The 12,912-nt window shown below is 41.9% G+C and overlaps 1 protein-coding gene across 4 annotated transcripts in view; it reads left to right on the top strand.

Annotated features, from left to right (window-relative positions):
- The first annotated feature begins 914 nt into the window (after positions 1–914).
- nid2a (nidogen 2a (osteonidogen)) overlaps positions 915–12,912 on the top strand; it is a 29,361-nt gene continuing 17,363 nt past the window's right edge. For all 4 annotated transcript variants that reach the window (XM_049753397.1, XM_049753412.1, XM_049753396.1 and 1 more), the window contains exons 1-14: positions 915–1,207; positions 2,251–2,436; positions 2,893–3,012; positions 7,167–7,268; positions 7,420–7,559; positions 8,660–8,795; positions 9,124–9,441; positions 9,506–9,614; positions 10,183–10,222; positions 10,302–10,411; positions 10,495–10,628; positions 10,748–10,859; positions 10,959–11,159; positions 11,231–11,461. In XM_049753397.1, the coding sequence (XP_049609354.1) occupies positions 1,001–1,207; positions 2,251–2,436; positions 2,893–3,012; positions 7,167–7,268; positions 7,420–7,559; positions 8,660–8,795; positions 9,124–9,441; positions 9,506–9,614; positions 10,183–10,222; positions 10,302–10,411; positions 10,495–10,628; positions 10,748–10,859; positions 10,959–11,159; positions 11,231–11,461 (2,146 nt within the window). In that variant the 5' untranslated portion in view covers positions 915–1,000. The remainder of the gene's footprint in view (positions 1,208–2,250; positions 2,437–2,892; positions 3,013–7,166; positions 7,269–7,419; positions 7,560–8,659; positions 8,796–9,123; positions 9,442–9,505; positions 9,615–10,182; positions 10,223–10,301; positions 10,412–10,494; positions 10,629–10,747; positions 10,860–10,958; positions 11,160–11,230; positions 11,462–12,912) is intronic.

The raw sequence follows: 12,912 nt of genomic DNA, 5'->3' as shown, positions 1-12,912 counted from the left end.
CTTCAATGGGGTTAGATGATTTGAGTATTTTTTGCTACGAGTCTGATCATGGAACAAATTAAACCTGTATCTTAAAGTACTGAAAATGTAATACTATGTTAAAAATAAAATGTTGTGTGTCAAAGTCATTTTTTTCGCAGGGCGAATCGTCATCATAGTTTTCTTTCGGAGAGCCATCGTGACTGTTAACCCAAATAAATGTATGAGCGCCTCATATTATATACAGTATAGGTTACACAACAAACTGATGCATAACTAGTTTTCAAATCAGCAACTAGTAAAACATTTTCAAATATTTTAAAAAGATGAATGGTAATAAAAATGACTAGCAATATCTAGATTTTTTTAAACGTGAAGACAATTTATAATTTTAGTATCGACACATGAATTTGTCTTTGCGGACCACATAAAATGATGTGGCAAGTCGTATCCGGCCCCATGGCCTTGAGTTTGACACCTATGCTGGAAATGTTATAAAACATGCTTGGATGCAGGTCATTTAAATGGGGTAGTTCTATATTGTGGATTTCATTTATTATGGGGGTGGTCTGGAATGTAACCCTCACAGTGGAGAGGGGAGTCTTCTTGTATACACTCAGAGTAAATATATATTAAATTTATAACGTGGGGGGTATATTCGTGTGAAGAGCGTACAAGCACCCCCTGAGGAATATAAATATGGTGAAATGTGTGATTTGTATCGCGGTGGTGATGGCGTCCAAGTGTGTGATAGTCATTCATGGTTTTAGTTGTTGTGAAACAGATAAAGTTACATCTGGATTAAAAATGCTCTATTTGTTTTGTCTTAATTCGAGACAGATGTTGCCTCCGCCGCTGTCGCCACCCCCCATGGCCCCCCCGAGCATCCCTTTAACTCCTCCCTCTCTCTCCCAGAGTATTAGCGCCTCTGCTGAGTGGAGTTGAGGAGTTCTTCCTCTTTCTTTTCCTCCCCGTGAGTGCAGCTGTCTCCTTGTTGCAGCTTCTTCTTTGGCCCTCTACAATGGAGAGAGGGCAAATGGTGCCGGTCTACCTTCTGGGCCTGTGCTGCAGCATGTGTGTGGTTGCAGGGATCCAGAGGTCCCAAATGTTTCCCTATGGCATGTCAAGTGGAGATTCACTTTTGGAAGAAGGAGACGATGAAACCTCCAAAGTCTTATCTCTGCCTAAACCCTTCTACTTCTACGATACCCCCTTCTATCAGCTTTATGTAAGTACATGTGCATGCCTTTACTTTTTTTTTTGCACACTACTTTTGCTACATGTATCCAAATGCTCTCACTTGGAAAAGTGAACATGTCTGTTTTCTCGAATAGCATATAATTATTTTCTTTATTTAACATGTACATGCAGCGGTTGAACGAGGCCTGGACTTGAGCGTTTCCATTTAGTGACAAGTAAAAGGAGCAGAATTATTGTAAACACATCACAAATTATTCTTGTTAGGTTTATGTTCTTTTCTGTTTTTTTTAATGACAGGAGTAGGGTTTGTGAGCGATATAATCCCATGGTGGTTTCAGTAAAACATATGTAACACCGGATAGGCGAAAAGGCATCACCATTGGACCACATGAGACCGTTAAAACTTGTTTAGTGGATTAAATATTTGGTTCCTCCTAATAATTAAAGTAATCCAAGAATGCAAATGCAGCGGACAATTTGGAAATTCAACCAAAACCGGTTAGTAAACTATAAATTAACATATCGTACTCGGGTAAATATCCCACACTCCTTCCATCACTTACAGTGGCTATAAAAAGTCTACACACCCCTGTTCAAATGACCAGTTTTTGTGAGATAAAAAAATGGACCAAGATATTTTTTTCCACCCTTAGTGACCTACGTATAACCTCCACAACTCAATTGATTTTTTTGCAATATATTATTGTAAAAGGAAATAATAAACTTGGTTACACAAGTAAGTGTGCACGCCCTCTTCTAACCGGGGATGTGACTGTGTTCACAATTAACCAATCACGCTTAAAGTCATGTTAAACGAGAGTCAGAAAACACTTTTTAAACACCATTTAAAGTGCCTCTGATTAGCCTCAAATAAAGTTCAAATGTTTTGGATTTGTCTTTCTTCAATTAAGTTGTACAAATTATAAGTTGCATTAGTGATTGAAAAGGTTTTCAAATGCTGGTATCCTTTTTTTATATCACAGCAAGCTGGCATTTGAACAGGGGTGTGTAGACTTTATATACTCTTCAAAAATAACATTGGAACAATTATTTCCTTGTGACATTGTCCAGGTGGCCACCAATGGGATCATATCAGCTCAGGACTTGCCGATGGAGAAGCAGTATGTGGACGACGGGTTCCCCACGGATTTCCCAGTGGTGGCGCCGTTTCTGGCTGACATGGACACCAGTGGTGGAAGAGGACAGATTTACTACAGGGTGACTGAGACGCCCAGTGTGCTCAACAGAGTGGCCCAGGTGTGTTGACTCAAAGAAAAAAAGGTTGTTATCACCTCAAAGGCAAATTGCTTTTCAACATCCAGCGGCCAAGACATTTTTCGACTGACTGATTAAACTTTTTATTTCGAACAAGCATGACACAAAAAAAAAGGCCATCCATGACCATACACTGCGTGCGGCACATATTTTCATTCTTTTCACCTGTTTCCCATTTTAACATTGCTTTAAATCCTCACACTTACTTTTCCACCGTTTCACACCACAAACTGTCAAACGAAAACGTTTTTTCCGGTTGTGCGTGTTTAATATTGTAAAGTTGTGTACAGCCCGCAATTCCTTTCCCTGTCCAAAAAGGATTTGGAACGTGTCCTGGTCTTGTTTTGGACTTGTTCATGCTGAGTAAGTAAAATACTTGCCAACTGTATTCTTCTTTTCTCTTCCTCCATGCGCTCATTTGTTCACCCGCCAACCCAGGAAGTTCACCAAGGCTTCCCAGATGCCAAATTCACCCCCACCCATGCTGTGGTGGCAACATGGGAGAATGTGGGCGCCTACGAGGAGCCCACTCGGACCAGTGGCGGGGCCTCGAACAAGGTAAGATGGATATGGAGAACTTGACCACAGGAGTAAAACAGAATTAGCCCGAATTCCTGGAGGTTTCATGTATTCGTCCTCAGGGGTAGGAGTGTGAGGGTCATTTGTCCTCTATCTTCTCATCTATCTCTTAACCTTTTCGAGAGGTCAGAGGTCACCTTTGAAGGGTCATCAAATTGTCCTCGCCTCTCCTCCCTTCTCTTACAATTTCTATGCAGGTAGACAAACCATCCCACTCCCAAGCTCTGCTAGTGGCTGCTTCCATTTTTTTGTTTGTCTTCCCGATATCAGTTAATAACTAAACCAATTGTAAAATCTGGGAATAGCTACCCCAGGGCTTATTTGACTAATTCATCGAGGAAGAAATGTTTGAATTCCTATCTAGGAGGAATGTATGTACGATGATCTAAATTAAGATTGGTCACCTCTGCCAGCTATGCATCTGCACTTTACTATTTCATGGAGTCATATTCCACATTTTTGCATGTTAAGACAACCTACAGTACATTAAACTAATATTTTGAAAGGCCACAAGGCAGACATGCTATCCACTTGAAGAAACAACAAGATCTAGTGGAATTCAAAATGTACCCCCCTACCCACCACCGGCAGCACCACCAAACTGAATAAACACAACCTTTGAGCGATGTTACTGCCACCACTTACTGTACATGTAGAATATATCTCAACCATGAAGAGTGCTTGAGGTCAGACTCAGCACTTTTTTAGTTTAGTTTTATTAAAGGAGCTCTATCATGGTGAATAACTTTGGGAGTTTTTAGCCATTGAAACTGCTCGTTCATCACCACACGTTGTAACATCACAAAGTGAGGAGCAATATACCGTGCCTACTGACTAAAATTCTCAAAGCAGCTGTCCCAGCAACTTGAGTTGACATGCATCTGTTCGGATTTTTAGGCATCAGTTAAATTATGTTTCACGTTCCTTTAAGTACAGAAGATGAATGGCTAGTTCTATTCTATCTGTTTATTTAACACATATGTTTGTTCTACTTTAGTACAAAAGGTGTGAGTGGTTTTGAAATGTTTTGGTTCTGCAGAAGCTCAATAAAAGCACATCTACTAAAGTTGCTGTGCTATCTTTACGTTTCGGGCAAATAGGATGGATAGATGGATGATGAAGGGAGTGGTGGAGGCAAACCACAGGAGACCTCCCCGTGTCTGGCCTTCTCATCTGTGTTTGTCTTTGCTTGTGTTTCTCAGGCTGTTTTATCTCAATCCTCAGCATTCCTCCTCCCCCAACCCGGCGGAACAAAAGCCAAAGGTGCAAATATTAAATGCAATGCACAACACTGGCTATTGCCTTGAAGTTGATTAGGACTTTGTGACATTCCAAATGTGAACCTGTGAATGTCTTTGAATTGTTGAACGAATGAAAAGGAAGTTAGGGGCTTAAACAGCCTGGGCCATCACGGCGATCTGGGGGTCTGTGGACTGATAGCATCTTGCTTTGAAGAGATTAGCCGGAGGTGCTGGGTGGAGTTCAGTGGGGAGGGGAGTCGGGGGGGTTGATTATGTGGAGTCCTGTGTGCTACACAGAGTTAGGATGTGTGTTGGAGGTGATGCTTTTTCGGGGGAATGGGGATCCATTGTTTGCCGTAGAGATGACACTGTGAAAATCTCATAACATATTGACCAAAATGATCATTGTTATCAGTATTATCACTAACACGACAAACACACACGGCTCAAAATTTTGGTAAATTCTTAGTTTCTCTGATTTTGCCATTTTTGATGGTGCCCTAAAATATGAGTGATCCGACATGCGAGATATAGTACAATTTGCTTTTGACTTGTGAACGCAAACTTGAGACACAAGTGCGATATGGCGGCAGTAAGCTCAACTCAACAACATGCAGAATCTTGTCAGATCTTTTCAGATTTTTAGCATTTCCATTCATTTCAGTGGGTAAAGATGGCTGTTTTGAGTTATGAATGTGGTCATGAAACAAGCTGAACTTCTCAGGGCAGATCTGTACACTATGAGTATCTATGTTGGAGTCTAATGACATTTTTATTTTCTAATTCTACAAACTACTGACAAGCCCCCCAATTCTAAATACAAATATTGTCATTTATTTGCAGAAAATTACATTTTGGGTCAAATGCCATTAGAGGTCCTTTGAGTTTTGGTCTTAATTATTTCCAGAGCTGTAATTCAATCTTATTATTTTCCCATTGTTTTTTAAGCACTGTCCCCTTTATTATTTATCAGATGTCGACTAAGATGTACTTTTGCCTCTTCTTGATGTTTATTAATCCTTTCATTTTTCCAACTGTGTAAAACAATAGGAACTACTAACCCTCCAAGTTCTATTTGTTGTTTCTCAGAGCCCCCTTGGTCGACACGGGTGTTCTTCCTGGCTCAAAGCAAACCGAACATATGCAACTCCTTTCTCACACAATGATTGCCGGGTGATGAGGGAATATAATCATAATGACTGAAGATAATTTGCCCAGTTTGCATGGAGAACACTAAATTGTCTGGGTGACCCCTAACTTTTGAACGGTAGTGTCCGTCAACTTCATTTAATTTCTTAAAAAACTGCGTGGGCGCTTGACCAACAACTTTTTTTTTGATGATTTTGATAACATGGTGAAGTCTAAAACTAAAGACAGTGTTACTTCAAATTTAAGTGTTACAGTGCATGTACATGTAGTAGAAGCAAAGCAGTACCCATGGTTGAGTTGTTGGTCCCAAGTGAGTGTCCATAGGTCAATGTTCGGTCATAGGAAAGCAGTTGGGTAACTTGCTTATTACTATAGGGTACGTCTGCCTCATGGGCCTACTGTGCTTTTTTTTTAGTCCCCTGTCGCCTTTAAAAAAAAAATGTTTGATGCAGTCCACAACATGGCGACTGCTACAAATACTTGATTTTAATATTATCAACTAAAACACAAGTGGCTGAAGTGCTCCACTTACAAGAGAAGTAACAACACTTTCCACCACTGCTGCTCTCATTTGCATTATACGTGCTTGTGTTTTTTTTTCAGGTCAGCGTGACTTTGCTGTCTATATGTGAAGCCATAAAAAGAAATACTAAGTCGCTGTCACCGATAAATAGCCAACCAAACATTTGCAGGCGGTCACATAGACATAAGCGTGTGTGCATATGCTTGTGTGTGTCTGTGTGTGATGTGTGTATACACCCACACATCCACTGTCATGCTTGTAATTGAAAGGTGAGAAAAGAAAGCCTTTGTTTTTTTTTTTTGTGGGGGCGCAATCACTAGTTGTCTTCACCTTGAATGCCAAACACTCACACAAAGAGACACACTAAGCCAAGCGCAAATTGGCTTGGACTGTTTGGATGTTTGTGGTGTGGTCAGTAAAAATTAAACAACACCACCATTCATAAAAAACACATAAAAAAGTCTGAACACAAAAATTTCTCTCTGGCAAAGAAAACAAGTATACTGGAACATTGGAAATTCATTTGGGGTTACTTTGAATGGTGGCAGGTGCGTACTGACGGACATTTAATATAAATTGGAAAAGTATTTAAACAGGAATGTTTAGATATTTTTAATATCTAGTGTGGTTCAACATTACAACATGAATGTCACTGTATTTCCGACAAAGCAAAAGCAGATTTCATATAGACACTACGCAACCGCCCAGACCAGACTCGCTAATTAAAGCAAGCCCAGAGGCGACAAGCAAGATGGTTTAAAGATGTTGTGCTAAGCAATTAGGAGCAAGAAACATGTACTATACTTTTCATGGCTATAGGTGAAGAGACGTCTGAGTCCTGCTCACACATCTTTAACATGATCATGAAAGATGTGTGCACACACAGGAAGACAGCTGTGCTCTTCATTCGCTTGGGAATGTGTGTGTGTGTGTGTGTGCAGATGTGCACATGGAGTCACCGATAGTCCTCCTTCAAATATAGACGCCTATTGTCTGCACTGACAATAGTTTATTTTAATACAGATTGAAAAGCGCCTTTATTTCAAACAAAGTGCTTTCAGGTAATATATAAGCGCTCGTTGACAGGTGCACAATGTAATTTTTTTCGTTGGCCATTCTGTGAGAAGTGTTATAACGTTTACGTTCTTATGTACGTGCTTGAAAGTAATTGAATTCAAACTGTAGTTTTTATTGAAGAGCAAACTTCCTCCCTCCTACAGGTCAACACCTTCCAGGCAGTGATTGGTTACGACGAAACCGACTCGTACGTTCTCTTCCTCTACCCCGAGGGTGGCCTGAACTTCTTTGGGACGAGACCCAAGGTAAACTGTGCAGAAACAAGGAGGTGCTTGTTTTTGGTGAACACTCCCGCCTGCAGATGCTTAGCATCATAGCTTAGCATCCCCCACACACCAGTAAAAATATGACCTTGACTGTCGAGACAACTTTTGCATTGTTTGCTTCTTTTCCCAGGAGTCATATAATGTGGAGATAGAGCTGACCGCTCGAGTCGGATTCAGCCGAGGAGAAATCACCTATCTCATTTTTTCCCGAACTGAGGGCCCTTACTACAGTGTGACCAGCAATGTGCAAAGTATCAAACATCTCGACCAGTTAGTATAAACTGTCTTATTCCATTTTCTTTACGCTTTTCTTGCTATACACGTGTCTGGAGTAGAGCTAGGACAGAACAAACCTACAACAAACTGGAAGGCTGCAAGGACCACTTTGAAATTCTTCAGTATCAATCCATCAAACAATTTTAAATACATTTTATATCTTTATGTTGCTCCACCGTTTGTGTTCAAACCTCGACTCTTTAAAGCGTTTAGTTTGAAAGCAAATTTCAGCTAAAAATTGCACAAAACAGATTGAAACCTCTTTTTTCAAGTTCTGCTCACTACGACAAGTTTCTGCGTTTTGTGAAGTGAGTTGACTTCAGTTTATTGCCACTGCAAAGCACGTTTTTGCTAGGAGGTCAAAGCAAAGCAAAAGCTCACCCGTGCGATGGCTCTTATTTTGAAAAACTCACCACCACCACTGCTACTACCAATAAAACTAATTCATTATTAGTAGTAGTTATGGTTAGTTATAGTTATTAGTCCTAATGGACAAAGGCTTCGATACTCCCACTTTGTAGGCTGCCAAGTTTTTCTTTCAAAAGTGATATGAGCCATTAAGGTATGCTTTGATGAGTTTAGTGTGGAGGACCCTGACCTGAGCCTTGACCTCAATTCCATGAACCATCTTTGCGATGAACTCAAGTTGAGATTGTTAGCCAACATCAGTACACCTCTGACCTCACGAATGTTCTTCTTGATGAATGGACCCAAAAAATCCCCCAGAATGGCGGTCATTCTTTTTTGTTCACTTCCAGATGTCCCGATCCTTCAGTCCATATTGCGGCACTAGAATGTTAAGTGTGTAAGGCTATTGTTTTTATTTAACCATAAAACCATGTTGGATTGGGACTTGTAAAATTGCGTGGACTGCACTTGCTGACAACCACGCTTTGAGTCATCTCTCCGCTTGATTTGTTTTCTAATGGAACATACAATTGAGTATTATTGTCGAGAACTAAGTGTGCTCTTAAGGGTCTAATGAAACTGTAGTTGACACTGTGTACCCATCCCAATGGTGTACTTAAATGGTACTTCAAGGAAAATATTCAATGTATTGCTCTAATTACTGATTTTTTCCCACTCCATTCAAGGGTTGGAAACACTGGAATTCCAGGTGTTTGGCTTTTCCACACTGGGAATCGCTATTCTTTTGACAACATTGTCCCTGCTGCATCTATTGGTGATATTCTTGCTACGCCTCTCCCAAGAGAACACAATCAACCTCAGGTAATTTCGCTCTCTTGTCTGTCAAATTTCAATGACTGAGAAAAATCGCCAAGTCAATGTATACACTGTATAACAAGGCTTCAAAAATCACGACATCTCAGTTGTTTCTGCTCCGAACGCTGTCAAACAAATGCCACAGATTTTCTCATGCGTAAGGTTTTATTTATTTATCCAGATTAGGCAATTGAGAACAGATTTTCATTTGCAGTCCAATACGAAATCAAATCGCAATCCCAGCGAATCGTTTCGCTTAAAAAATAAATCGTATCGCTGACCATAATATTGATGACTCTGCAAGGCATGATCGGTTTGTGGTTGTTCCTCCCAGAGCGCCACTACACCCGAGTACAATGACTTTGAAGAGTACCCAGACAACAGCAACTTCGACCCCGGTCATCAAGAGGAAGACAGAGATTTCCCTCTGACAGTTGAAGATGTGGAATTCCAACCGGTAGCCACTGGTGAATCTGTCCAGCCGGAAAGCTCTGACCTTCCTTTGTCAGCATCCGAGGTGTCGCATGGTGGTGGAGATGTACCTTTGACATCTGAGCCCAGGCACGATTCAGAGGTGGCGGGGCGGCAGTATGCACCGCCTCCTTCTCGAGAGGTCATCCCAGATGGAGGTGCTCAGCGGTCCCAAGAGCAGGTACACTTGAAATAACCAATATTGGGAGAGTTTTGTTGTTTCCACCATGTTTTTCCTCCTATAGATTCCTGTGGATGTCGGAGATTTGTATCCCTCTCACAGAAATGAGCCACCCCTGTCCCCTGGAGGTCATGTGGTCAGTGTGGAGGAAGATGTGGACTTTGACACAGGAGGTAAGACACCTTCACAGAAATGCGTATTTATGGCGTGTGTACATAGTCGTAAACGTATGAAAGGAGAATGGCTGACAGGAAATGGAGGGAAACGATACCTCATCCTCAGCAGCTGCAAGACAATATGGCTGTTGTGCAAGTCCTAGTGCGTGTGTATGTATGTGTGTGTGTATACTTCCTCGAGTTCATTCATGAAGTATTTCTCTTCTGTTACGTTACAACATGGTAAGTTTTTTTTTAGCAGTATTTACAGATCGGCAGTGACAGGCTATATACTCGTATTGAAGCATTTTACATGCCTGTAAGATGATGGTCATGGTATGGAGCACTGCGACAGCTGTTTTCTCTCCGAGTTTTCTGTACTGTATATACAGTACGTGTGTCTGCATGCATGCATTGTGTGTGTGTGTGTGTGTGTGTGTGTGTGTGAGAGAGAGCGAGAGAGATTTTTCTGCAGTATTTTCCCATCCTCCTACCGTGCTGTATACTTACCATAATGTCAAGCACTTTTAATTGCTTGACATATAGTGCCGATACTAAGCCTTCAGTTTTTTTGTCTGTTTCTCAGTGATTCACTACACCACAGAGAATAAGGAAACATGTGCAAGGTATGTTATCAATCATATACTATGATGGGATATTCCTTGGGTGTTAATATTGAGAGTTATTGATTTGTGTTTGTCGTAGGTTCCAGCAGCAGTGTTCTCAGAACGCCTTTTGCTCTGACTATGCTACGGGTTTCTGCTGTCACTGCCGACCCGGCTATTATGGAAATGGCCGCCATTGCCTGCCGGACGGTTAGTCGTCAGCAGCCGCTGCGTTCTTTTCATCATTTTTAAATTCAGCGAAATACAATTATCCGATTGGTGTTTGTGTTCAGCGGCCCCTCAGCGCGTCAGTGGCAAGCTGAGTGGAACGGTAACCGTGGGTTTGACTCCCGTGGAGCTGAACAACATTGATCTGCATGCTTACATTGTGGTGGGAGATGGGCGTGCTTACACAGCCGTCAGTGAGGTAGCAGAACTTTCCAAATAATTGGGAACTACTTGAAAACAAATGACAGATCACTCATTCCATGAACTGCATTTTCCACATTTCATCTTCTGGGTTCTCTACTGGCCTTGCTTGGTTAGATCCCCGAGCCAGTGGGTTGGGCCTTGATGCCGGCTGCGCCGATCGGTGAGCTGTTTGGTTGGCTGTTTGCTCTCGAGTTGCCCAATAGCCAAGCAGGATTCAAAACGACAGGTACAGAACTTTTCACTATGAACTTTCTCCGCAACTAACCTTTTGATCTAGACAGAAAGGTGGTTGTACACAAACTAAAATAGTTATTGCTGTTACCAGGGGCTGAGTTTACTCGTCAAGCCGAACTCGTCTTTTACCCTGGCAACCAGCGACTGTCAATCACTCAGACAGGACGAGGCCTCGACGAGAACAACCACTTCACTGTCGACACCGCACTCAGCGGCAGTGTGCCTTTCCTACGTCCTGCTGCTGAAGTGACCATGGAGCCTTTTAAGGAGACGTACCATTACTACCCATCAGGTAACCACGATGACCACTGAAGACGCCTAACTCCACTGTGCGTTAATAGCACCCTTTGTGTTTGGTTCCAGTTGTTACATCCAGCTCCGTGAGGGAGTTTACCGTGGTCTCACCAGACCGAGGATCCGAATCCTTTTCGTTCCAGCTGAAACAAAACATCACCTTCCGTGATTGTCGACATGACAACCGGGCTTCGCCTGTAGAGACCCTGCAGATCACCATGGAGAGAGTGTTTGTCATGTACGTTAAGGAGGAGCGGATTCTGAGATACGCCATCACCAACAAGATCAGCCCAGTTGGAGGTTGGTGGTGGACACAAAAATCACTAATTGTCCCATAGAGGTCTCACTGTATTGAAATGTTTGACTTTTTTTTTTAACCTCAACCAGGCATGAAATGGTGAGAGGCGTTGTTTGGATCACAGTTGGTTGGTTAGTTAGGGTAGATGGTTTGGGTTGGATTACAGAGTTGCTTCCATTTACATGGGAATTGCAAATAATGTGAAAACGCTGCAGAGAAGGCAATGTATTCAAGTTAGGCCGGCTCGAGCTCAAGTGGCAATAGAAGATGCCGGTCATTGGCTTCCTGTACTTGAAAAAACACGATTTTTGAAAGGCTTATTGACTGCATGTAAACATAGCGTTTGGCCAAGACAAGTGTGTTTGTATTTGTCTTGCCTGTTGAATCAGTAATTCTGGCACCAAGCCTTATTCAACTGCAGCAGAAAATCATTCAAATGCTGATCAAATATTGCACCAATACACCGTGTTCTTTTTCCAACAACACAATTTTCTATAAGTCAATCTGGTTTAAAAAAACAACAACAAAGAGATGTCACATTGATTATAAAGGTCGTGACATATGCACAGGCTTGCAAGTGCGTACACACACAGTACACACCCACTCTCACGCACGCATGCACACTCACCCAAACACACTTGTACACCCAGAGCACAGCTGGAAGAGCTTTGGGGGATCAGGGGTTTTGTAAACACGGGCTAAGTGCTGCGTGTGTGCGTGCATATGCATGTGTGTGCGCGCGCATATGCATGTGTGTGTATGTGTGTGTGAGTGTGTGCATACACGCACACATGCATGGAAGGGTCTCACACTCTGGGAAATAATACCCTATCCAATGACAGATTTTAAGGAAGGGGGTGGGTTGCCGGGCAGAATAGCTTCCTTGTGATGTCATGAGAATCCCCGGACTGACTTGAATGGCACTCAATAGACCATAGGCCTCCTCCAAGGCCAAACAATTGTAATCCGTATCAGTACCAAATTCCCTCACTGGAGATTATGAAAGCACAAATGAGAAATTCCTCACATGCATACACAGTGGAATCACTGATAATATCAGTTAATGAGAATAAATTGCAAAACAATGTTCATGATGAGAATACAGTGTTTGAAGGAATTTATCAAGCAAGTGCAGCTGATGCACATTTAAAGGGGGAAAGTGAAATTTTGGCTTGGGCCAGCAGTGTGCAGTTTAAGATTTACCCACCTGGCTCCCTTAGTCAGACAGGACCAGCTGCAGCACATCCATTTGCTTTTTTTTTTTCTTTCATGGATTTGGAAAATCAGAGCTGTTTGTCAGTCTGTTAATGGGCCACTACAAAACTATGAGAGTAGTGCAATTCAAATACAAACTTTAATCTGGACTCTCGGTAATATTTCTCACTTTTGCTTTATCAGGTGCATGAATCCAATGACAAAAAGCCAGTTGCTGACTTTGTTCAAGTTCAGAATC

The sequence above is a fragment of the Syngnathus scovelli genome, chromosome 2, assembly GCF_024217435.2.
Source record: "Syngnathus scovelli strain Florida chromosome 2, RoL_Ssco_1.2, whole genome shotgun sequence".
Lineage (NCBI taxonomy): Eukaryota > Metazoa > Chordata > Actinopteri > Syngnathiformes > Syngnathidae > Syngnathus > Syngnathus scovelli.
This window is presented reverse-complemented; position numbering and strand designations above follow the sequence as displayed.